The sequence below is a fragment of the Rhopalosiphum maidis genome, chromosome 3 (assembly GCF_003676215.2).
Source record: "Rhopalosiphum maidis isolate BTI-1 chromosome 3, ASM367621v3, whole genome shotgun sequence".
Taxonomy (NCBI): Eukaryota; Metazoa; Arthropoda; class Insecta; order Hemiptera; family Aphididae; genus Rhopalosiphum; species Rhopalosiphum maidis.
The window spans coordinates 33212192-33239451 of NC_040879.1; the positions used below are offsets into that span (position 1 = coordinate 33212192).

The 27260-nt window shown below is 24.3% G+C and overlaps 1 protein-coding gene and 2 pseudogenes across 2 annotated transcripts in view; 1 reads left to right on the top strand and 2 right to left on the bottom strand.

Moving 5' to 3' along the window:
- LOC113556197 (RB1-inducible coiled-coil protein 1-like) overlaps positions 1 to 8487 on the bottom strand; it is a 31817-nt gene extending 23330 nt beyond the window's left edge. For both annotated transcript variants that reach the window (XM_026961007.1, XM_026961006.1), the window contains exons 1-5: positions 8063 to 8487; positions 6688 to 6934; positions 6409 to 6617; positions 376 to 537; positions 154 to 280 (exon numbers count right to left, since the gene is read on the bottom strand). In XM_026961007.1, the coding sequence (XP_026816808.1) occupies positions 154 to 280; positions 376 to 537; positions 6409 to 6617; positions 6688 to 6761 (572 nt within the window). In that variant the 5' untranslated portion in view covers positions 6762 to 6934; positions 8063 to 8487. The remainder of the gene's footprint in view (positions 1 to 153; positions 281 to 375; positions 538 to 6408; positions 6618 to 6687; positions 6935 to 8062) is intronic.
- Positions 8488 to 12278: 3791 nt separating this feature from the next.
- LOC113556199 lies at positions 12279 to 19136 on the top strand (annotated as a pseudogene).
- A 1067-nt stretch (positions 19137 to 20203) lies between these two features.
- LOC113557905 lies at positions 20204 to 25822 on the bottom strand (annotated as a pseudogene).
- Between the last annotated feature and the right edge of the window lie 1438 nt (positions 25823 to 27260).

Genomic DNA, 27260 nt, shown 5'->3' on the forward strand with positions numbered 1-27260 from the left:
GGATGAAAATCAGTTAAATGTATTTGAAAGGTAATGTTCCCCTATAAAGCTATAAAAAATTAACATTTTTGGATTTTATTATGTAAAATAATAATATCACATTTTTTTAGGTAGATTCTTCTCCTAAACTTAATATTGTACATCACAACGTACTTGTTAAGTAAATTAATACTATCTTCTCGTCCATTGAGATATCGTCTAAAATCATTTTCAAATATATCAGCTTTATATTTAAATTTTTCTACTGTATCAAGCATATTTGCTACGGCTGCGGACCAACCTTTAAATATTTTAAAATATAAAAATTATAAGAACAATCATTCAAATTACATATTACATAAAAAAAAAACATATTAAAATATTATTTAATAAAACCTTGATGCATCATATGTTGGTCATTGATAAGGATATCTATGCAATTTAAATTATATTGAGCATTTTCACTATATTGTTGTGCTAGAGAAACTCTAACATTTAATGCTTCTATTGTAGGTGGCATTCCTTGAGTTCTATGGTGTTCTCGTGTAAAGTCTATATCTGAAAAAAAAATTTATAAATAAATTGTCAGGACTACATATAAAATATAAAAATATTCAAATAAAACTAGATAGATAAGTAAAACATGATTTTAATTTAGTAAGTAAATTATAAAGAATAGAAAATATATGAAAAATAAAATGTTAATATTTAACTTTATATTGTGTGTGTTTATACATATATATATATCAGTCCTAGATTACACGGGAATACGTCCCCTAACCTTACATACATAAGGGCATTGTCCACATAAAATTTTATTAAGTGGTAATTTATACTTTTCATAGTAAAACATATTACGTTTTAACTTATAAGCCGAAGTAAAAAATAAAATAAATTATATATTATATTTCTGTGAAAACATGTACCAGTCATTACTTGACTGTGTTTTGAACTATTATTTGTTTTTACTTTTTAGAATATTTATACTGTATTTTCCTCAGAATATGGCAAGTATCAAAGACATTATAAAAAAAAAAAAATTGTTATTTAAATGTTTTTATCATTGAATTATATGATATTATAATTATTTAAGCTATTTGATAAAAATTAATTAAACTAGTGTTACACATAATAATTTTGTGTACAATTAAATAATATATTAAAAAATAATAAATGAATGCTCACAGAAATATCAGACACAAAATAGCACCTTAGTGGAGCAGAGAAGGGAAAAAAGAAGGAAATATGAATAATTTTGTTTTAAAGTTTCTATAAGTTACAGTACTTTCAAAATTTTCATTATTTCTAGTAATTTTAAAATGAAACAATATTTTATTATTATTTAATTCAGATTTTTAAATATTAAAAATAAATTTACCTATTTAATGTTGTTAATATTTATATTTATGTACATTTTAACTTTAAAACTGTATTTTTTTTTTATAGTAGTACTAAAAAAAATATATAGATTATTTAAATATTAGTTATCTGCCTTTATATTCAAGTAATATTTTATGTAAACTAATAACAATATGTTCAAACTATTAAATTATAATATTTAAGAGGAATAAGAGCAGGACTATATTTTTTATCCATTGATGGGGGCTCATAATCAAATGTTGACCTCTGAGTCGCAAAGTCTTAATTCAGGCTTATATACTGTGTGTTAAAAATGTTTAACAACAAACGATTAAGTAAATATTGTCCTATTTATAAAATAATTATAGATATGGCTACCTACATAATTTTATGATTGATTAAAATATACTACAATATTTTTTACATGTTATATACTTTATTATACTTTATACTAAATTAAATAAAAATGTTATTAAATATCCATAATTGATTAATTAACAAAAACATTATTTCACTAAAATTAATTAGATAAATATTGTGAAACTATTATTATTAATAACATAATTATAATAATGAAAAAGAAGTAGATAAGGATTATTATAATTTTACAATTTTGTTTAATTAATTAATATAGAAAAGAATAGTATCACAGTTAATGAAAATCAATATTAAAGCTTGTTTCAGATAATATCTCAACAAAATTATTTTAATTCAAATATTATTTTTTAATATTAATTTACAAAACAGAACTTTTTTAGTTAATTAAACTTAATACAAAATGAATACCTAACAAAAAAAGCTAATTAAATAATAATTTATTCTCAACATTTTTAGTATTTTCTTATGATTAAAAAAATTATTTTGAAAATTTAAAATGAACTCACAACTATAGAACTTTTCATTCTAAGATACTGAAAATGTTATAACGATTTCTATTAAATTCATAAAATTTAAACAAGCTTTACATTCTACATTTTATAACATGAAAACTGTAATAAAACAAATGTTGCAAAGAAACATTAGTCAATTTTAAAATGTACAAAATATATCAGTAATTTCAACTAGCTGTTTGAAACAATAAATAAATACTTAAGGAAGTTATATTTATTTATATATTTTGTAAGTTTTGGTAACTATATTTAGAAATCTAATATACATGATATCTGTAAAATCTTTATTTCTGTTATATTATTGTATATTCTATCAATATTTTATGAAGATCAATCACCCTAAGATATGAGGCATACTTTTAATATCCTCTAAATCAATTATAAATTATAAATCAATTATTATTAGATTTTTAAGAAACATCTCCAATTACAACCTAATAAAGTCAAGATTAGTTAAGTCAAATATTTCAAAAAATGTCTTCTTTTTTTTAATGTATTTGTTATTCACGTAATGTAATCAATCTTTTCATAAAATTCATATTTATTTCTAGAACTTTGATTACAACATATTAAATGTTTTTATGTTTATGTATTAGACACAGATTTTATGCATTATTTTAAACTTAATGTTATTTTTTTATAATTAATACTACAAAAATGGGTAACTTTCTGTAAGATGGAGATCAGAAAATTGTAATGTATAGTTGATTATAATAAAATAATAAAACTAATATTAAAGCATAAAATGAATATTTGTTTTCAATATGTAGTTATCAATAAAATAAGAGTATAAAATAACAAAGTATAAAATTAAGGGAATAATATTGCAGATAGCAGTAAACATGCCTGCGGCAATGTAATTAACAAATGTTTATTTTATTAGTGTTATATAATTGATGAATGTGTTAAGTATAATATTATTTATATCTAAATATTTGTGTGTTATTTTGTTATGAAAACAATACTATTTTCAAAAAACACCCGCCAAGTGGTAATCAAAGGGGCTACACACACCATGTGATTTTTTTTAAACTGTATGCCCAATTATTGTTAGTAATATCACAAAAATGGAATCTCATAAGTTCAAATAGATTGTACAAAAAATTCTTTAATAAATGCACTATAATTATATATCTATAAATAATAAAAATATATAAAAAATAACTGCAAGTAAAAATATATTCCCAAAATTTCTAATATTTTTTTTATAATGCGGAATAAGATATTTTAATTTTTGGTGGTTTTCTTAGAAATAAAATAAACAATAATTTCTAATTTTATGAAAACAAAATATATACTCATAATTCAAAAGAATAGTTGACAAAAAATGACCTAAGACTGAACGTGTACCAACTACAGTTCTACAACATATGACTTCTTATCTATATTAAATTATTAAGGGGCCGCTACACCAGCATTTGTTTTCTTTGTCTATCTCCCACATAATATAGGAACAAAGATACTCTGTATTTCCACGATTACGACTCTCTGGTTCAGTTTAGGGCAAAAGCACTTATTATATATTTTATAAAGAAGAGTATTTCTTATGCATTGACAGGATAAATTTTTTATACTTACATTTTTTTATAAATACAAGAGTGTTTTAATTTAAAATTATTTCAATTATTTTTAACCATTAATAACATATTCAAAAATGTAAATATGAAAAATCTATCACAGGAAATACTCTTCTTTATAATAGGTACTTTTGCCCTAAAGTGAACCAGAGTCATAATCGTGAAAATACAGAGTATCTTTGTTCCTATATTATGTGGGAGATAGACAAAGAAAACAAATGCTGGTGTAGCCCCTTAAATTAAAAATTAATTTAATCCATTCCACGTAGACATTGTTTAAAAGTAAAATGAATAAGAAAAAAAATCAAACATTTATAAAATAAAAATAGTCTTATATGTGACAATCATAAGAAACTTATTTTTATTCAAAAGGATATAAATATTTATTCTAAGTTTGTAGAATATAAAAATGGAAACAGCTCATGTCAATTATAAATGTGTACTAATAATCATAAAATAGTCAATACATATCTATTATCTATACATGTACCATTTAACTAAATTATATAGTTAGTATTTATATTAATGAACAATAATTTGAAAAATTATATCAATAACTTGAAAAAATTTCAAAAAAGGTTCAATTAATTTTTTTATTTTTAGGATAAGTGAAGTAAAAAAAATTGGGAACCACTGGTATAACAAATCAAGAAGATTCGTTCTCCTAAAAATGTATGTACATTCTACATTCAAGTCTCAATAACTCAAACACTCAAATAGACTTATTTTCTATACTTCTTAAGTTATATAACTCGTAAAATAAAGAAATCAAATTAATTTTTATTTATTCAGTTAATGAGACTCAAAACTGACATAATTAATGATGATATTAATTTATAACATGAATGTTATTGGTTACAAGCATAATATATTGTATGCTAACACATTATTTCATTTTATTGTATTGGTAATAATAAAATATTATAAAATAATAAGTCTATTTATTAAAATGTACTATAATTTTAATTCAAAATAAGGAACTACTCGACATAAATTGTCATTAATTAGTTTATTTTTTTTAATTATTGGACTATCTGATTAAATTTTATTTTATAGATGTGCCTTTACTAGTGATATTTTATTTAACTTTGTACTTAATTCCTTTTTTTTATACTAATAAGAATGTTTGGATAATGTGGATAATGTTATATAATTAACATGACAATTATGGTATCTTACCGAAAATATTTTTTCAAAGTAAATCTAAAAGACACGTGAATTACAATAATTTTGAAATTAAACACAAAATGTTGGTGAATTTTGTGACCTGTCTTATAATTCTTGATTAAAAACTTTTATATAATATTATGTTATTTGGTGAATAAGTATAAAAATTTTAATTTATTATTATTTATGAGATATACCACAGTAAATTTTAGGACATAAGTATTAATAACAATTTACTTATTTATAAATTATATAAGTAACCCACTGTCTTTTTACATACCTAATTGTATTTTTATTTAACTTATCTTAGATGAACATTAACAATAATAAAAAAAACTTGTAGTCAAACAATCACCAATAATTAAGAAATTATTAGTACAGATTTTTGTTTTTATTATCCTAATCCAGTGGTTCTCAACCTTTTTATACTCACGGCACATTTCTTACAACCATACATTTTGACGGAACACTGTAGTAATGAAGAACTGGAAAATTTTTATTTTTAACATCTAATAATACTATACCCATGTACCATAGTCACGACTCGCGGAACACTAATGTGCTGCGGAACACTGGTTGAGAAACACTATTCTAATCACTACTAAGTATTAAGTATTATTTATTTAATACAAATAGTCAAATTAGAATACATTCATGTTATAACTTTCGAATAAAGTTAATAACTATTAAAAATATTTTGTTCATTGTTTTTTGTATATTATATTTATACTTTTATTAAGTATATATACAATTGATTAGAAATATTATATAGTATTACTAATATTAATATTTATAATCTATCATAATACTAATAGCATAATTATACCAATGTGTATATAATATTTAGGGCCCGGATTTCAATGCATAGTGCATAATTTTGTTGGTTGATCTTACACAATACTTCTAAGTACATCATTTGTTTCATGTAACAAGGGTTTCAAAGCTACAAATTGTATTTTGCATTTTTAGCATTATTGGGTCATTTTATTGGTTTTTAATACATATTTGTTCAATATACAATAAATAGAAGATCTTTGGAGTTTGAACATATTAAACAATATATCTATTATTATTCAATGCAATGCTCAAAATTTAGTAAATACAATAGGCTTACTTAGAATTTTAGTTTTGTATAAATTTTAATCTATATTTTGGTATGTTTAAAATGAATAATATTTCCCCAAAACAGCCAATTTTAAATTTCCAGTTTTTTTTTTTTTAATAAAATAATAAATAATAATTATATCTTATTTGTAAATTACAAATTGAATAAAAAAATATACGGCATTTTAAGGTAATTTTATTTTTGGCTATTTTTTAGATCATATTTGTATGGTTTTAAGTGCATTTAAATCCAGGCCCTAATATACTATTTAAGTATTAATGCTATATTCTATTTAGCTTGCTTAAGACAAAAATCAATAAAATAAACTTACCTGGTCGAGTGTCAAAATAAGCAGAAGGTGGTTCAGGATAATCAATTAGTCTTTTACTAAACAAAAAAAATGGGCTTGTATCAGTACCGGCACAATAACATGAAACAGCCTTGAATGGGTCTAGATGGCCTCCACCACTAACTAGCAAAACTTGCTTGTTCACTGGGATGTCAGTCTTTTTTTCAATTTGTAACTTTAATTCAGATACTCTAAAACATTATTGAAAAAAATGATTATTGTAATAAAAAATAAAATATACATCATAAAAAATAATTTTACGTTTTATTGAGCATGCTAAAGTCACATGTAATCCATCTTCCGATGTCAACATGATAAACTAAAAGGTTTTCCATAATAAATGATGATAATATATTTAGTTAGAAAACAGATCTATTCATGCAATGTCTTCCTGATACCACAACTTCTGTAGTCAAATATGTTGTCATAAATACATTATTATATTATATATATTGCACATTGCAACGACACACCAATTCTGTAGTATGAAAAACATTTGGTTTAAAACCTGAAACAAATAAAACAAATTCAATTGTTTTTTTTTTAACAAAATAAACTAAAAATATTACTTATAAGTTATCACATTAAAGTACACCACAATATTTTTATCGTTAGAAATATGCGTATAATAATTACAATGCTCTAAGTTAATGTTTAGGAAAAAAAACAATGATGTTTATAATTTATTTAGCAATGATAACTCATTAATATTTGTTAATATAAAAATCAATCAACTATAGTATGTATGAATTGGAAATCTTTGAAATTATAATTAATTAATTAATTAATTTCTGATCAGTGTTTCAATACAAAAATATTATGTATTACTAAAGTATTAAAAAGGTTTCTCGTATTTCTATGTAAATTATTAGGTATAATAAGCATTATATACAAATATAAACATATATAATATAAATTACCTACCTATATTCATTAATATTAATTAATTTTTTCGGGATTAATTTTCAACTTGTATTATAGACACATTACACACTTAATACAATTATTAACAAATATCAAGCAACAAATTTAAATTTGTATAGTAGGTATCTTTTAAATCTATATAAATAAAAAGTAGTAATCTTAGTAAAAATTTTAGTTTTATGATAATATATATTTCAATAATAATTAAATATTACCTACAAATTAAAATATTCAAACGAAAGAAAATTAATGTTAGTACAAAAACATAATTTATGCACTAGAGAGTAGTTTAATATATTTTTACTAAAAATAGGCTTTCAGGGCCATAATATAAATACTTAATTTTATTATAGATAGTTTAAAAAAAAAAAATTATATATCTCTTAATATGTTTATAATAATGTAATGAATAATACTATAATAAATTAATTTTTAATTAATTCATTTATTTTAAAGAAAGGTAGATACCAAATTTATAAATGATGACTCAGCATAATACAAAAAAAGATATTTCAAAATTTAATCAAAATTTACTAGGTAGTTAAGAATCTAAATTGTGTACAAAACACACAAAATACAGCTTTTTTATCTATATTAAGCAGATAAATACATGTCAAAAAAATAAACTAAAGAAATGTTTGCATCAATAATGATGTAATAATTTCATCATGTAGGTCCCTATTGTTAATTTGTAGAATAAAAAATTACATACCACATTTATTGGCGCTCGCCGGACGGCAACGCACCAGCGTGTATGAATTCCATCGTGACGGATTTACATGTCTAGTTTTTGATTGAGAATGGCCTGCGTTCGCGAATGAAATAGAAATTAAAAACTTGCAAGACAATACGCAAAAGTGCAAAATCAAAGATAAGGAACACAATGGGGAAACAAAATTGCACAGAAGACACTCCTCAGCTGTTATGGTTACGATTATAATTTATGTTGGACAAAACGTTAGAGCACGTAATAGAACAACGACGGAATGAAACTGGGCTAAGTCTAAAATAATAGTGCGCTTAAAAAACAAAACGAATAATAGTGCAACAACTCGACGCATAGTATATATACATAACAATATTCTTATACATGCTAACTATTTAATACTTTAATTTATTTATTTCACATTTTTAATCACTGCAATAATAACAACAATAATAATAAAGGAAATAATCGGACTCGTTATCATATGTGCTGGTTGGTCCATATGTTCGGCTGGCCGTCGGATCAGCTGACGGATTGTGTAGGACCGAAGGCTTTTGCACGATATTATTTCGCGGCTATCAACACCGTGAATCACAATTTGCGCATTACATATTAATATATTATTATAGTGTTTTGCATGACGTGTTTGTCCAAGGTCGTGTCCCAGAATATTGTTATTATATATTTATATTTATTATTATAGTAATTGCACGACTAACGAGTAGTACAATATTAGTATTAAGTAGTTTAATTAAATTATACGAGTTTATATTATCGATAATAACGTGAATACTGATAGCATATAATATATATAAATACTATATTCAAACGCAAGTTATATTAATTTTTTAATGTTCAATTTGTGTTACAAAATGTCCTAACGTATATAGGTATAGTCGCATAATAGGAATTAGGAAGGTATTATGTACTTAATACTTATGTTACAATTATAAGGTATTATATATATACATATATGTAGTATTATATAAGTGAGATATCAAATACTTAATATTTTATTTATTAATTAAAAGAAAAAAGATTATTGTTCCATCTATTTTTAACAACTTAAGCGTATAAGTGCGATTATTAATAGATTAATACAATAATACTCGACAATCTTAAAAGTACCTATGGAATGTACTGTTATAAAAATTCTATCTAACGATTTTAATTTTTTGTAAGTAATATCAACCTTTATTTCTGTTAAAGTATGTTATTACTTATTAATTATTTAATTCTATTATTTTAGATTCTAAACGGAGTAATGAATGTATTGATTTTACAATGTGTGTTTTTTTTGTCTGTCATCACGTTTTGGAGTAATAATGCTTCGATTTTTGACTTCAGCCCCTCTTTGGATAGGAAAATTCATCTGGTTGGTACTTTGGGGGATCAAACGTAAAAAATTTCCAGTAGTTTTCAATAGCGTCCGGAAAAACGCTGAAAAAATAACGGAAAAACGGGAATTTTTATGTATAACCACTTTCAACAAAATCGATTTTTTGATTTTGCTGTAACTCAAAACGAATCATTGTAAATACTTAAAATTTTCACCAAATGTTTATATTATAGTTATCTATTTATGATTAAATTTTCAAAATATTTTGACCTTTTTTAAGCTACTTATAAACAATTGAAATTTTCGACTTTTTTTTCGAAGTTTTTTTTTCTTAAAATGCCGACAAAAAAAATTTAGCTATCCAAAAAATCTTTAAAATTTACTTCAAGGTTTATTATAAGTTTTATTTATCGTGGTAAAAAAAAATCAAGAATCGTTAGTCACGATTTTTGTTTATAAGCATTTAAAGTTCAAATGTTTACAAAATATATTAAAATTGTGAAAATTTACAAGAAATTTTGAAGTTAAAAATTCATAAAATTTTTGTGATTTATACTTAAGGTTCAAAAATCCAATACAAGGTTATCCATAAGTTTTCCTTCAAGTAACTGTAAAAAAAAAATCCAGCGTCAATATAGAAAACATTTTATAAGCGTATGAAAATTAATTTTTTACGAAATCGCGTAAAATAACGATATATTACAATTTAAATATAGGTAATAATATAATATATCCTACTAATTATCATTGACTGACAAATACGTTATCTACTTTAGAATTAAAGCAATTTGACAATTTTATTTCATGAAATATTTATAAAACCGTTAAAAAGTATTAAAAGTGAAATTATATAAAAAAAACTTTTTCATTATCATTGACCAACAAATCATCTCCGTTCAGAATCGTTTTTCGTATGCAATGATACCTGTCATTGCATTCAAATTTAACACATCCATTTTAGTAACCAGTGACCTACTCTCCATCTCTACTATACAGCAGAGCAATACTCACTTGCACACTTTTTTTTTTTATTATTATTATTATTAAATATTTAGAATAATTTTAAGCTATTTTAGCTATTTATAATTTATATATCACTCTTCTATTTACACTGTTCTAATATACCTACATGATACGTATACGGCATACGTCATACGTCAATGTTGAGTGATATCCTTAGAAATAGAAGTTATAAACACGCTATTCCCGCTCATAACTGTTTTTTTCGTATGCAATAATTTTTGATTGAATTTAAATGAACACATCCATTATAGTAACTTTATATACTATATAAGTATCATTACAGAATTACGATGTACGCTCGAAAATTTGAATCATACTATACACCATATAACGAAGTAACTTCTCGGTCTTATATAAATAAACATGCATATAATTACATAATTATACATTTAGAAACAAATTGTATGTTTATCAATTGGCTTATATTAGATATTAATGATGATTATTAAATATCACAATATTAGATGTAAAAATAAAATGTTGTTATTTTTATTATTGCAATAAGTATAACTAAATTAATATAATAATTAAAACCTTCAAAATGTTTACAATTAAAAATAATAAATATATATAGATGCACACACACGCACAAATATATATATATATATATATATATAAGATAAAAATATTGTACTACAGACAAATGCATTATTGATAATTTTGTATAACAACAACTATTATGCCACAAATACGTAGCCACATAGGTATCTACTATCTATTGACGTACTTCTATATCTGATCTATAAGTCTTAAAACCACAATACCATATATCCAAGTATCCTGCAATAAGCCCCACCGATCATCATAATACTATTTAATTATACCTTTAAAAAAGTAAAATAATCTGATATAACATATAAAAATTTATAAAAATGTTAACTTTTATATTTAAGGTACAGCTACTAGCTAGTATAGCTTTTTGGCTAGCTAAAAAACGATTTTTAAATACTAAATAATTAAGGTGTCTAGTTTTAAATTATTGATTATAGTTAGATGTAATGTGTATAATAATTATAAATTATATACTAATATACTATTAAAGATATCTACCGGCTACCGCCTACACTAAAGATATATTTACTACCAAACGCAGTGCATAGGAAGTAGGATATATATTTTGCTCGTGGCCGAAAAATTTTAAAATTGTTTACATTGTTTATAGGTGACATTCGTATAAAGTACCTACTGGCTACTTCACTTGTAACGTCTCAAAGTTGTCGCCTAGTCTTTTTACAAGTTAGGTTATTGATAAAGAATCAACAAAATTTTATGATATAATTTCAAATATTTTAATATCTTTAAAGACTAAATACAATTATTTGGAGCCTAAATAAAATATAAAAAAGATAAAGCTAATTTTTTGAAAAAGAAAGATTTAAAGCGAAACATACCTATAATACGAATACCTACAAGCTACAATTGATTACTATACTTTAAAATTTAAATACCACTTATTTTTTTTACAATCAACAGATAATTCAGAGATTTCATTATACCTACCTATACATAATATTATTTTTAGATATTGAGATAAGCAGTATATGTATATTGTATACACAAAAAGTAGTAAAGTTGAGAGAATGCTTAGATTTGTAATTTTGAAAGTGGCTAGTTTGTATTTTAGAGGAATCAAAATATTCAGTAATTTTTAAAATAATCGATAAAAAAGAAATTAGTAAAAACAGAAATATTTACCTACCAACTTTTAATATTGACAAAATCGATTTTGTATTTTTGGCATAACTCGAAAACAAATAACCATAGTACTTGAATTTTTCAAATAAATGTTTGTACTATCTTTATATATTATGTACCTATATATACATGGTATGATTTTTTAACTATTTTTTACTTTTTAACTATATACAGAGTTTATCGTGAGTATTTACCCATTGCAATATCCCCTGAAATAATGGAGACATCATAATTCTGTTTTTTTAATAAGATTTACAAGTACAAGAACTACTAATATTATATTTCATGTTTTAATGTATGTTAATGTTTTGTTAAAAAAGTTTAAAAAAAAATTTAAGATAGCCATTTGTAGAGTTAAATTTTATGAAAATATTGTCATTTCAACATTTTAGTTTCATTAATCTCCTGATTTTTAATATTTTTTTCCAGTTTCGAAAAAAACTGCGAATTATTTAATACGATATTGTATCATTGTATCAAACATGTTGCTCGCGCGCACGTACGGCCGGCAGATTTTCTCGAAACTAGAAACAAAATCAGGAGATTAATGAAATTAAAATGTTGAAACGCCAATATTTTCAGAAAAATAATATAAATTATAATACAATTTTTTTCATTATTTTATCAATAATGTTATAAAATTATAAACTATATAATTAAATATTTAATTACTATTTAAATGCTTTTATATTAATATTGAAAAATATTAATGGAGTTTTAAATGTTATAAAAGTTATGATTTATTCTTTCAAATTTTTAATTACTTATAATTATGGAAAAAGTGCAAAAACAATGTGGTTAAGAAGATGTTATACCCTCATATGTTTTTTATACCTTGCTAACGCATTACATATACAATTAACGTTCAAAAGAATCTGTTTTACTTTGTTATTTACATGGAATTTAACTATTATCAAATTTAAAATTAAAAATATAAATTAAGACAACTTAAAAAGTTTTTTTTTAATATTTTATTTTGAAGCAAGATATTAGCATTTTAAAGTTATAATATATTTTATATAAATTTGAAATGCTCATAATCTAATTCTATTCAACTTAAGAGATATACTCTGTGGCCAAATTGTGCGCATTATGTATAGTAACCTCATGGTATACTTGGTAAGAGTGACAAATGGATATTATTTGACAGCCGTCTAATGAAAACTGGTTGCTGCTAAATGATACTAATTACTTTTCTTAAGTTGCACAGAGTATAGATAATATTTTACCTTTAAATTTGTTATTATATTAAAAATAACAAGGATAAATGGATTATTCAAATGTAAAATTTGCTTTAACTAAGACTAATATTTCAACTTTCAAATACTTTATAATCTCTATATATTTTTAAATGGAATTATAAATGGTTCATGCCTGATTCAAATTTTAATAGATAATCAAAAATTTTGATTTAATATTTTAGTTAGTAATTTGGATAATCATAAATATTTTATCAAATGGTGCTTCTTTGTACGGCATACATCTATAATATATATATATTATATTTTAGTGAAAATTGAAATGCTTTATTATTAATTTTAAAATAATAATTATTTTGTCCTATAACTAATATCAATAATCAATACAAACCAGGTACTCTAATATTAAGTATCAATACTTGTGTAGGTATCTATTATGTGTATGAGTGATGATTACATATCCATAGCCATTAGCTAAATGAATTTATTTAAACATGTGCAATATTATTTATCAGAATAAAATATAAACTATTAATGTTTAATATTATTTGTTATAGTTCCAATATGCATCAATATAAAATTTGAGAAAAACATTCTTCCAGCTGATTGGGAAAGTGATGACAATGAGTATGATGAATTTAGTGATATTGTTGAACACACATTATATCATGTAAGACCAGAAGTAGAAAATTTTCAATTAACATTGGAAAATGCTTGTATAACAAATAATGTATCAGAAATCAACCATGCTTTTAATTGTAATATTAACAGCTGCTTGAATAATACTTGGACCGCTTTAATAAATGCAGCATCTTATGGGTCTTTAGATGCTGTAATTAACATATCTTTTACAGAATGGTGTTGATCCATTAATAGAGTATGACTGTCATAATATTATAATGTGTGTATGTAATTCTACTAAAATTTATGATGAATTTGACTTAATAAATTGTCTAAAGCTTTTAACAAATTTCAATAATATTAACATCAAATCTAAGGATAGAATAGGATTGACAGTACCCATACATGCATGCTCCAATGGTTGATTGAAATTGGTAGAATTTCTCATCAAACATGGTGCATATATAATGATATAGAGTTGAAAGATAATCAGTCTGGAGTGACAACTGTGTTTTTACAGTATGTTTCAACCATGTTCATATTGTTAAATTTCTATTATCTAAAGGAGCTGACAAAGAAGCCACCAACAAACAACATCAGGCAATATATAATATAGCTGAAAATAAAAATATAGTTGATATTTTAAATTTATTGGGTATCAATTATAAAAATGTATAACTAGAAGTTTATTATTCAGGAGAAGAATATCCTTAATGGAATGAAGTTATAACTGAATTTGAAAATAGTTTTAGTAAAGATATTAAATAATTTTTAGAAGTACAATATATAATATATATATATTTGTATTATCAATAGATAATCATTATTATCTATCCACACCTTCTAATTTTCAATAATGTAACTTTTAAAAATTTACTTATTAGAAATAATGATCAATTTGTTAATATAGGAATTATTTTATCGCCATTTCATAAACTTTTGGCTACGGCACTTAAATATTTTCATTTATGGAATTGGTCTAAATATTCTTTAGATATTAAAAATAAGTAATATGAATGCTAAAAGAGTTGCCCAGGCATTAGGGATAATAGTAAGCTAATTACACACCTATATTAGATGCTTCAATAAAATACTTAGGAATTCATAGTTATGGTTTGGATCAACAGAAAGGTCAAGAAGCCATTAATCACATGAAAAAAATTATATAAGATAAAAAATTTAAAATATTAAACTAAGAAATAAGAATAGGTCAAGTGGATTGTGCTGGATATAAGATAAGGAATCTAAATAATATGAAAACTAACATGGATAAGTTATTTGCTAGTACAGCTGTTATTTTAGCATTATTACGCATGTTTTTAAATTCTGTACTATCAATTTATTATATAAGTATTTGTAAAATGTAGATATTATACATTTTAGTGCATATTCATTCTTGTTTTTTTTTTAACCTATAATATATAAAATATAACTTTGTATTTGAATTAAATTTTATTATTTTTACATTTTAAAGGTAGTTTAAGTAGGTAAATATATACCTACTTAAATTGTATACCCGATTGAAAGCTGAATTTACAATTTGGCTGTAGTTAATGATTGAAATTAATTGTATACACTAATATCAGTCCATTGTCCATGGGTTCAACTAGAGTGCTAAAATTATTTTATGCTAAAGTGGATTGTGGGGACTTTGAACCCACGCTCCCAATATCCTAATTTATTATTCCAAAAACAATTCAATATTAAACAATATATTAAATTATAATAAACATTTTTATATTCTAAACTTTTTTTTACAATTAAATCATTTTCCGATTGTTAACAGTTAACACAAACTTATTAAGAATTGTCTCTATTTATTTTATTTATTATGCACATCAATTGTTAATATATGATATTCCTTAAGTAGCCTGTGTAATTTGTGAAATAAAATGTTTAAAGTATCATTAGAAAAGTGTTTTTATAAATTAACTATCACGTGATCTATAATAATCGTGCATGTAGGTATATTTTTCACCTGTGTACTTTAATTTCAGAACATAACTTGACATTTTATTTTACAAATATATGTTATATAATTATGTTTTTTATATTTTTTTATGTTTTGCTTCATTAGATAAATATATGCTTATGGCTGAAATTGGAAGATAATTTTCATTATTCTTAGAAAATTGCGCTTTTATCCAAAACAATTAAAATTGTCCATATGGCTATGGCATATGGGTATTCGATGTTTTTTAATTATGTCTACTATAGAAAATACATGAAAATAATAAATACAATATATAATATTGACAGACAATTCATACCATTCTAACAAAAAAACAATTATTTATCAACGATACCTGTAAAATAAATAAATTGTTTTTATCCGTAGGATAATTTATTTTCAGAACGACTTCATAATACCCGATCTTCCATCACAATGTATGCAAAACTATGTAAGTATGTAACCGTGTTGTTAACTTTGTAGTCCGTGGAGGACGGAGGTATTAGTTTACCTCCACGGCTCCACGCCAATGGTCGTTGAGTGTTCCACAAACCGTTATCATCGATGTATTTTATTAAATTTTAATCGTCTCTGAGATAACCTTGTCATCGTAAAGCCTAAAGGTTGATTTTCTGCGAGTGGTTTCAGACAGATTTTTTTTTGTTAACGCCCGTAAGCACGTTAACTTTTTTACAACTTTAATTAAATCAAAACTCACCATGCTTGGTTCAAAAGCCGTACAAGCGCTTAGGCAATTCTCGACTACTGCAGTTAGAAGAGGACACGCTTATGAAGGTCCGGGACATGTAAGTAAAAAAAAAAAAACGTGACTTGTACAGTTTTAGGGTTATCTTTAGCTTTTTTGGACGGTCTTGAATTTTTTAAATATATTTACTTACAGTTTTACATTTATTGTTTCTCTTTGCTCTGCAACAAAATGGCAAATATTCTGTTTAAAACCAATATATTTTAAAAGGGCACTATGTATAGAATTGGAACACTTCAGCTTTCAGTGTAACAATTTAGATAACTATTAGTTTATTTAAATGGTTTTGACCCTTAAAATTAAAAACTTAAATCGTCTAAATACTTAACAACTCTACATAGGCCCAACTAGAGCTCTTTTTCTGTATAGGCTACATTGATATTAGCGACCCGTGGGGGCTTTGCCCCTACACCACTAGTATTAATTATTAACACTAACATAAAAAAACTGGATGGGCTAATCCCACCTAAGCCCCCCTCTAGTTGCGCCTATGAAACTTCATTGTATTAAATTACATAAAATATATATTTTATGGTTTCACATTTTTCCAATGATCAAATTAAATATTTAATGAGTAATTAAGATAAAAATAATCACTGTTTTATCTGAATTTGATTTATTTTAAGCCGAATGACAAATTATTTTCGTATAATTACTGAAATGTGATTTACTTATGATCTTTGTTTAATTTTGGTCATTTAACCGGCATATTGATTTTTGTACTTTTTTTTTACATGTTTTGATGTTGATGTTCTAGCATCATTATATACAATTTACAAACAAATTGTATTGATTATATTGATTTTTTTTATTAAATTTATCGCTTATTTGCATTGATAAAATATGTATGTATTAATACATATTAGTTCATGATCAAGCATTTAAAAAGTTATATAATATATGATAGGTATACCAGCGATATGTTTTGAACTCGGACCTTGATATGAGTTAGTGCGTAACTACTTTGTGTAAACACATAATATAAGTAACATTTTTCTAGAAAATATTGATATAGTATGTATTAATAAATATTTAAATAATATTTGGTATGGCACCATAAATTGAAATAAATGACATTACATGATAATAATAATTATAATTTTTTCTTTTAATTACTGCTAGTACACCAGGATAGGATTGATATACCTAGGGAAATTTAATGAAATAAAATAAAAATGTTAAATGTATTTAGATATATAAAACCCAAGAATTTTGTTGAATTTGGAAATTATATCACAATATTTTTAAAACATAGACAATAACTGTAATTCAATTTAGTATTTTGTTAATTAATGTGTGATAATTATTTAATAATTATAATAGATAATATTAATTTTATAGTTTAAATGATATGAGAGGATTTGGTTAGTAATGTAATTCAATCTAAAATCACTATTAATAATGTTGTTAGATATCTATGATATCTTCTTAAAAATATTTGTCTTCAACAAAAAGAATAGTTGTGTAACAGAAGTTCAAAAACTCAAAAAATAAAAATTATAAAATATCAATAACATTTTCATAGTCCAATTCTGCTACAATTTCAAGTATACCATGCAAATATGCAATGATGATTTTATAACTATTATTATTACACTCAAGTTCACTAAGCTTATGTAGTGATCTAACTAATTACTGACAAAATAATGAGGTATAATAAATATTTTGGTTAATAACAAAAACATGTATATTAAAATTTGAAAAAACATTGAGAAGACTAAAGAAATTAAGAATTACTTATAACTTCAACATTTAAAACAAATTATGAAATTATTACCTACTTATTTTTTAAGTTATATCAAAATTATAGATAAAGAATCAAATAGTCATTATAAAAATTTTAACAGTGCATACTATTTTTTCAGGGCTTTGGAAAAAAATATATCTAAATTTGAAAAATTGAAAAATGATTAATGATAAATAAAATAAAAACTTTTATATAATCAAAGAGTTTTTCTTTTTATTATATAAATTTGGACTTTTAACTATAATAAAATTATAACAGACCCTATGATTATTGCCTACATAAAACAGTCAAATATCAAATATAAACAAACAATTTATAAGTATGTTCTCTCAAAGTAGTAACTATATTTATTATATTATGTAAATTGGGAAATAAGCCCATATTTTCTAACTTAGGACATTTATTAATAAAATCACATTAGATACATTATCCTAGATCTATTTATTTACTGTATAATAATAATATTGTATTATAATATTTGTAAATTAAATAACATTACACCTAAAATATTTTTTGTGTTTTAGAATTTGCCATTTGATGTGTCAGCAAGTACAAATTACTCTTTACAACAGCACTTTCTTTAGCTCCGGTTTTGGTCTTCCATTCTTAATGGTCAGATACGTCAGGAAGAGGAGTGGATAAATAATTGTCATCAATTTTTTATGGTAATGAAATATTTTCTATTATATTCTTTAAAGTCAATATTATTATTTTTTTTTTTAGTAAAAAACAATCATTCCAAAAGCATTCAATTACACATAATTATTATGAAACATTTTTTTTAAACTTTAAGCACAATGTTCAATTTGTATTTTTCTGTTACATTCAATAAATAACTTCAAAATTATATAATTTGGTATTTTAATTTAATAAAACCATGAAGGCAAAATTTTTTTTTGATCAGAATCAATTAAAATTATCAATTTACAAGTATGTCTATTTGTATTTTAATTGATAACTTAATTATCTTCTATCTTTCTATACATAATCTATTGATTTTAATGTATCATAATTTATTGTAAGCTCAACTAAAAATATTGTAATACTAATCATAGATTAAGTACATAATTTAAGTAATGATATAAAACAAATAATTTTAGATATGAAATATTTTAAAGAAAGTTCATATACTTGTAATTCAGTAGTATTTTTAGGAGACCTCACAATCATTATATTTGGATTAAATAAGTTGCTACATGATACATAGTAGGTAATTGGTTGGGGAGAAGACTTGTAGCATTTGCATATTTGTTTTGCACAGTCACAAAAATAGCAGAGTACAAAACAAATACACTTCACGCTTTCACACAGCTAGTTTTGAAATTTTATTTTGCATATAATGCATATTTTGAGTCATTTTTGTTTTTAGGGCATATTTTACATTTTTATATGCAATATTATACTTTTTGAGAATATTTAACTTAAATCAATTTTTTCACACTGACATTTTTATTTCAAATAATACAGTTTGTCATTTGTTATTTATCGCAATAGCTTAATACTTGATCATATAATTTGTAGGTGTTGTTGCTTATTTTTTCTATTTTGTAAAACAAATATAATAATAATATATAAAAGATGTTATGTTTATTGATGCATTGAAAATAATTCCATGCAGATATACAGATATTTAAAACAATGAGTATTGATACGTAGCAAACATGATTACTGACTAGGGTGCTGCTTTCTATCAATAGAAAAAATTATGCTATGGTTTTAAACTTTTAACCATTGATAATATCAAACATTGAATAAAACAAATATATATTGTTAGAATTCTGTTTTGCGTTATTTAGTGTAATGGACCTAATTCCCCGATATCCATACATTGTCCTTTTTCATTTGTCTCTCATTACCAAAACTATCTTTTGGTATTATACACAATTTGTTGAATCCTAGAAAACAGTCCAAATAATTTAATTTAATATATTAAAATAAACTATATGGTTAATCATATGTATAAATAGTCTTTACTTTAATGAAAGCAGCTTTAATAGTTTGAGATCGCAATTATAAGGAATCAATCTTGAAGAACTCCTTTCTTCTAATTTATTACCACAGTAAATATAACAAAATCAGCAATGTCTTCTTTATTTTGAAGTACAAACCACAGTCAATTTTTATGTAACTACTTCCAGACCTGTGAAATTGTATTTCAATATTTCTACTTGAAACTAATATATTTTTTTAACCATTATAAATCAGTATTAAAGTTTAAATTTAAAAAAAAACTACATTTTTTTTTTGATAATTTTAAACGTAACCATATAGGTTGATAAATTATTCAAAAAGAACAGCTTTATTTGAATAAAAACATTTCAAACATTTTAAAGTGTATTTAATTTATCTCGCTTATTTCAATTTTTAAATATCTACAAAAAGTAACAAATTATTTGATTTTAAGTTAATAAGTTATAAGTAATTTTAAGTAAGGTTCAAACTTCAAAGTATAATACAAATTATCCATTGATAAAACATAAAAATCATGACTTTATTTTTTGAAGCAACCCATCCCTTAATTATTGATTTATTATGAGCACCAATATTATTATAATAACAATAAAAAGATAAAAACAATATGATTTCTACTAAATGCAATAACTATTTAAAAATTCCATTGCTAATAATATTTACCTTTTATCTGTCTAAATTTTACATCTGGTGTTACAACAAATGTATCATCCTCATCTTCTATAGGTATATCACAAATCAATTCATTCTCACCTAAATCTGATACATAAGATACTTCTGATGTTAATAACTGCACACATGTTATATTATCCCATTGTGGATCTGGATTAAGTTTAGAGTTGAGCATTCTTTTTATGGGAATCAATGAACAATCACATTCAATAGGATTACCTAAATACATGTATAATTTATTAATTATTAAATTGTATTCAGTTTGTTTAATTATAAAGTAGGTAAGATTTTTATTAATATTAAGTACAACTAGGTATATCACTTACCTTTAAATGAAATTGAAGTTCCTTTAGTTACAATTTTGGCCAATTCAGGCGGAAAATTATTAAATAGGTTATTTTCTACATTGAAATCTTTTAATTTGGAACGAAACTTACAATTTCTTTTGAAAGTTTTGTTAATTTATTGTTGGACATCAACAATACAGACATATTTTTAGGCATATTACCTACTTTTTCATTGATTCCAAATTATTGAATGATAAGTCCAATACGTTTAATGATGTTAAGTTTCCAAGTACGCCTAAATATAAGTATGTATTGTATTTTAATTATTAATATACATAGATACTGCCATACTGGGTAAGTACTAGTTAGTTATTTACTAACACTAATAAGTACTTATTCAATTGTATGAGTTGTTAACATATATGTGTATAACAATGTTAATCTTATTGTTTAGAAGTTATTTTATAATCTGTATAATATTATATTACCTGGCCGTATTTCATCAATAGAATTATGACTTAAGTTAAGATATTTAACTTTGTGCGTTCCAACTGTTATGTCATTGGTTATAATTGGTATTTCATTGTAGCTTATGTCAATTGATTCTAAGTAACTAGGTGTGTACATATGGTTTGGAAATGATTTTTTGGTGAAAAATGAAAACTGATTATGACTTAAATTCAACTGTAAATATTTAAATTTATCAAGGATTACTGCACTAAGTAAGTAGTTCAAATGAATAGTATTAATTACTTACATATTTAAGAGAAAGACAGTCATCTAATAAACTATTTGTTTTGTTGTCCAAAGAATGTAACAGATTGTGTGACACATCCAAAGTGTTGATACCAAACCTACAATATATAAAAACAAATAAAATATAACAAATACAATGATTTATTATGAACAGTTAATTCAAGTATCTGCTAGCATTATTTTTTTTTATGAAATAATAGTAGATTTGAATTATAATGTAATTATATATGTTTTATATTCTAATGCAATAATTCCAATGACTAATGGTCTATTAAAAAAAAAAATTTTTTTTTACATAATACATATTTTTACATTATTACAATAATATGTAATTTTTTATTTTTGTGTCTGTTTACACCATTAACTTTGAGGGTGGGTTTGTAATACCAAAGATTTACATGACTATTGACTACATAAATTTAGAGATTTAAAATACATATGCTTGAAATTCTTATACATTTAAATATTTAATCAGTAAACAATGATGCTTGCTTGTTATTTTGTTTTAACTCAAAACTATAATTCAAGAAGATTTAATTTAAATTAGGAAGGTACTGTATATTATTAATCGTTAATTAAATTACTTTAAATAGTAATAGTTTGTGAATGTAATTGTCATAAAATATACTTAGGTAAGTAGTAAATATACTGACAGACGGTTTTTTTGCGTATATAATCGTTTTTTGTATGCAATAATAAATTTACTGAATTCAAATTTAATACATGTATTATAGTGACTTACTTGATGTTAAGGTACACGTGACTCCTATTAGTCCTATTGTGCAACAAAATGATTAACTGTTTTTCCCCCTTTATTAAATTAATTTTTTTTTGTATTCAAATTAAATATCTAGAAATCACAATTATTTTTGGATTTTCAAATTATTAACCAACTAATTCATAATTATAATACCTACTGACCTTTAAAAGCACCATTGGGTATCTCAGTTAAACTGTTTTCAGTTAGATTTAATAATTGTAATTGCAATAGCCCATCAAAAGCCTGAGATTCGACTTGAGTGATATTATTTTGTGACAGATCCAGATAAAACACTACAGGTAATATTCCAAAAGCTTTTGTACTGAGATGTGTAATACTGTTACCCTAAAAATGTTGTGTAAAATAGGTATATATATAAGTATGTAGTGTTGGTAGGGTACTTAAACAAAATAGATATCTAATAGCATTCAATATGATATTACTCTTAATGAGATGTCTTGTTGAAACTAGTTGGCTTAGCGCTTCAGCTGGTGGTATTGTGATAGAATTATAATCCAAAATTAAGCTTTGCAAAGACAATAGTTTTGAAAACGATCCGCCGTTCAAACTATCGCCTAACATATTGTAACTTAAATCCAGCGAGAGAAGTGCGTTCATCGATGGCCAGGCTCGGTCAGGTCCAATATCTTTAATAATATTATGACTTACCACCAGACTTGACAGTGATATCGGTATGGTTGGTATTTGCGTGATATTATTATGTCTTAAATCCAAGTGACTCAACGATGACATTTTGACAAATGTCGCGCAGCATTAATTTTTTTATTGAATTCTTATTCAAATACAGTTCGAGTACAGTTGGTAGAGTGCCAAATGTCGTGGACTTTAAGTCTTCCAGTGCGTTGTGGCTGAGGTTGATGGATCGTAAACTGAGAAGCGACTGGAATACGGAGGGGCTTATGGATTTTATACGATTGTAGCTGAAATCCAATGTATGTAGTTCGTAAAGCTTTGGAAATGTACCTTTAGGTATCACCTTAATGTTGTTGTGTGTCACATTCAAGATTTTAATGCCCGCCATGTTGGTAACTGGTACCTGTAATAATTATATACTTTTAAATCGTCAAATATTGAAGCGAATTTCGCTTATTAGGTGTCTAGTCATATTAAACATTAAAAATACACAAATAATATATTTTTTATATAATTTTGTATAAATAATACTTTTATTATGAATTATCATTAGCATTAATAATTCAAAAATAAAACGAATTAAATGGACTCGACATTACCTGAGACATATCCGTAAGGTTATTATAAGACAATTGCCACACTGTAGCATATGTATTATTGTCAAACGCAGTGCTTGGTATATTGATATTGAATTGTACGACATGTCTAACATCGTAATGTTAGCACAGTTTTCAAATGCTCCGCTATCGATTTCCGATATATTGTTTTTGACAAATTTATTCGAACCAAATAAAGATTTTTGAACGATAGCTTTTCAATTTTGGTAATTTGGTTTTCAGATACATCGATGATCTAGAATATTAAATTATATTACCCACATTTATTCAAAATATAATTTACAATTTACACAGCTATAATAAAATAAAATAAACTTATAATATATAGGTAATAATTATACATTTCATAAACATACTTCAACGTAATTTTGACCAGAAAACATTTGATAGTCGATAATCTGCATACGATTTCTAGCCAAATCTATAGTACCTATTCTTGTCATTGACGCAAATGTCCCTCGATCGACTTGAGCAATTTCATTGTCACTAAGATATAATCTTCGAAGAAAACGCATACCACGAAATAACTCGGAATCTAATCTTGTCAGTTTGTTGTGACTCAAGTTTAAAACCCGTAGTAATGTATTTCTTGCAAATGATCCCCTTTAAAATAAATATACAGTTATTAATTAAAAAGGTAACATAAAATTAATTAGATGATTTATTGCTAAAATAAATTATAATAAAACCTTGTAACAGATGGTAATGAATTATTAGCCAAGTTAATCGACACAAGCTTCGTTAAATCACCAAAATGGGACGATTCTATTTTTAGAAATATTATTGTTAGAAATGTCCAATGTTTCTAAGTCTCTCAACCCTTTAAACTGATTTTTTTGAAGCGTTCCCAATTCATTGCCTTGAAGATCGAGGTATTTTAACTTTTTACAGGGACCTAATGAATCAGGAGACAGAGACGTTAATTTTCCATTTGTTATGTATAATTTTTCCAAACGGGTTGGCAATTGACTAGAAGCAAATGAGTGTTGTTGGTATATTAAATATTGCATGTTTGTCCAATCTCAGTACTTTTAAATTGCCCAATATCTGTAATACAAGTTTAATTGAAATGTGTATGTTGTTTCATTGAAAAAATAGATATGGCTAGTATTAATAAAAATAATTTACTTACTTTCAATGGACCAGAAGGAAATTCGGCCAGTTTGGAGTTTACGATGTGTAATTCAGAAAGCGTGTGATTAATTCCAAAAAATAAGTCATCGTCCAGTAATCTTATTGGCGTATCTTGTATGATCAATCTGTTTACAGAAATCGAGTAAAATATGTCTCCAAATAAACGACCTTTATAAACATATTATACACATCATAAATATACACAACACAATATAATAGTAGATGCTAATATTATCTATTATAATAAATCATTCATATATATATAATTATAATATAATAGGTATACTATAATTGGCTTTACCAATATTGCACGATGAGATAGTCAAGTTGTCTACGACTACGTCGCCAAGTGATGTGCAACGTTGGAAAAACCAACGGATAGTGAGGCCAAGTTGCTGTTCTCACAGTCTAACGCTAATCCGTTGTCAGACTCTGCTACGCAACGACAGGGGTGCAACGCCAGCTCAGGCAAACTGCCTATTTTCGGACACCTATACTTGGGTCCTGGTTCAGTGTATTCAGCATTGATGCAGTAAACGTAGAGAATCAAAATGAGAAATATGCGATTCGCCATATTTTAAATGACTAGAAAACAATAATTTTTACTATTATTAATTTAAATTTTAGAATAAACTACCTAATGAATTAGTAGGTGCCTATATAATATTATATATTTTAAATTTAATTCGTTGCAAAAATGTAAGAGTATTTACCCTGAGTCTTTGTACAATTTTCAGTAGATAGGTATTTCATATATTTTATTCTCTACACTACAAATATATTTAATATTTATAAATATTTACTAGTCTTTAGAGTTCAATCATCTTGTATCTATTTGATATATATTATACACATGACATGTATAAATACCTACAATTTACAAAATAATAAGATTACAACAAAAGTTTTTTCTTCTTAAAAGCGATATATCAAGTATAAAATGAATAAAGTGCCACTTTTGTTACTTTGGGTTTATTACTTGGGTAGATACCTACTAGATAATCATTAAATTCGTATTGGTTGTAAAACAAATAATATTAAGTTACAGGTAAAATTCTTCAATAAATTAAATAAGTAAATAAAACCTTTTGTTAATACTTTTATTGAAAAAAAAAAAAGGGTGAAAAAATATAACTATTTACTCTGCTATACAGTAGCCAGTAGGTGTCCAGTATATTTCGTCATTAAGTAAATCACTCCAGTAATGTATAATGTATACATATACCTATGGTAAATAAAAATTATTTTAATAATAACTCGTTATACATATTAAAAATTAATTTGAGCTAATAGGTACTGTCTGTTAGCCTAAATACCTATATTATAAAGTAATTTATATTACTAATAAAATATACTACAAAAATATAAGCTTAAAATTAATATATATATTAAATGCCATAATGAATCACAATAAAATATAATATCTATTAAATGCGTAAAAATTTTCGTTTTGTCCATATTTTTGTTTGTTTTTCTAGGTTGTTTGAAAAATACTGATTTGACAAAATTGACTTCTCAAAAATCTTAGAAAATCCAATTGTCTATCAGAAAACACCATCAAAGTTGAAGATCAAAAATTTTTTTTTACATTATATTATGTATTTGTGTGTACAAAAAAACAACACATACACAGACATATCGTAAAATCAATAAATATATAAACTCAACGTTCCACGCTCAAATGACCTACCTTTATTTTAAAGTAAAAGAGGTGCCTGTACTGGCTGTAAGTACTTAAATGAGTTGAAAAACTGAGTTCAAATGATCTATAATTTTATTAGGGTATACATTTGCACTTGTGTTAAGACTGGCGATAGTTTTTTAACCTCGTTTATTTGGCTATCAAGTGAAAAATTATGAATATAATTAAAAATTTCCTAAATATCTGTTTGACTGCATTTAATATTTATAAAAAATGAACATAATATGGACTATTAAAATGCTGACTTATAATTTTTATATATTATACCACCGTTATGTTATAGGTAGGTTATTACTATAAAAATAAAAAA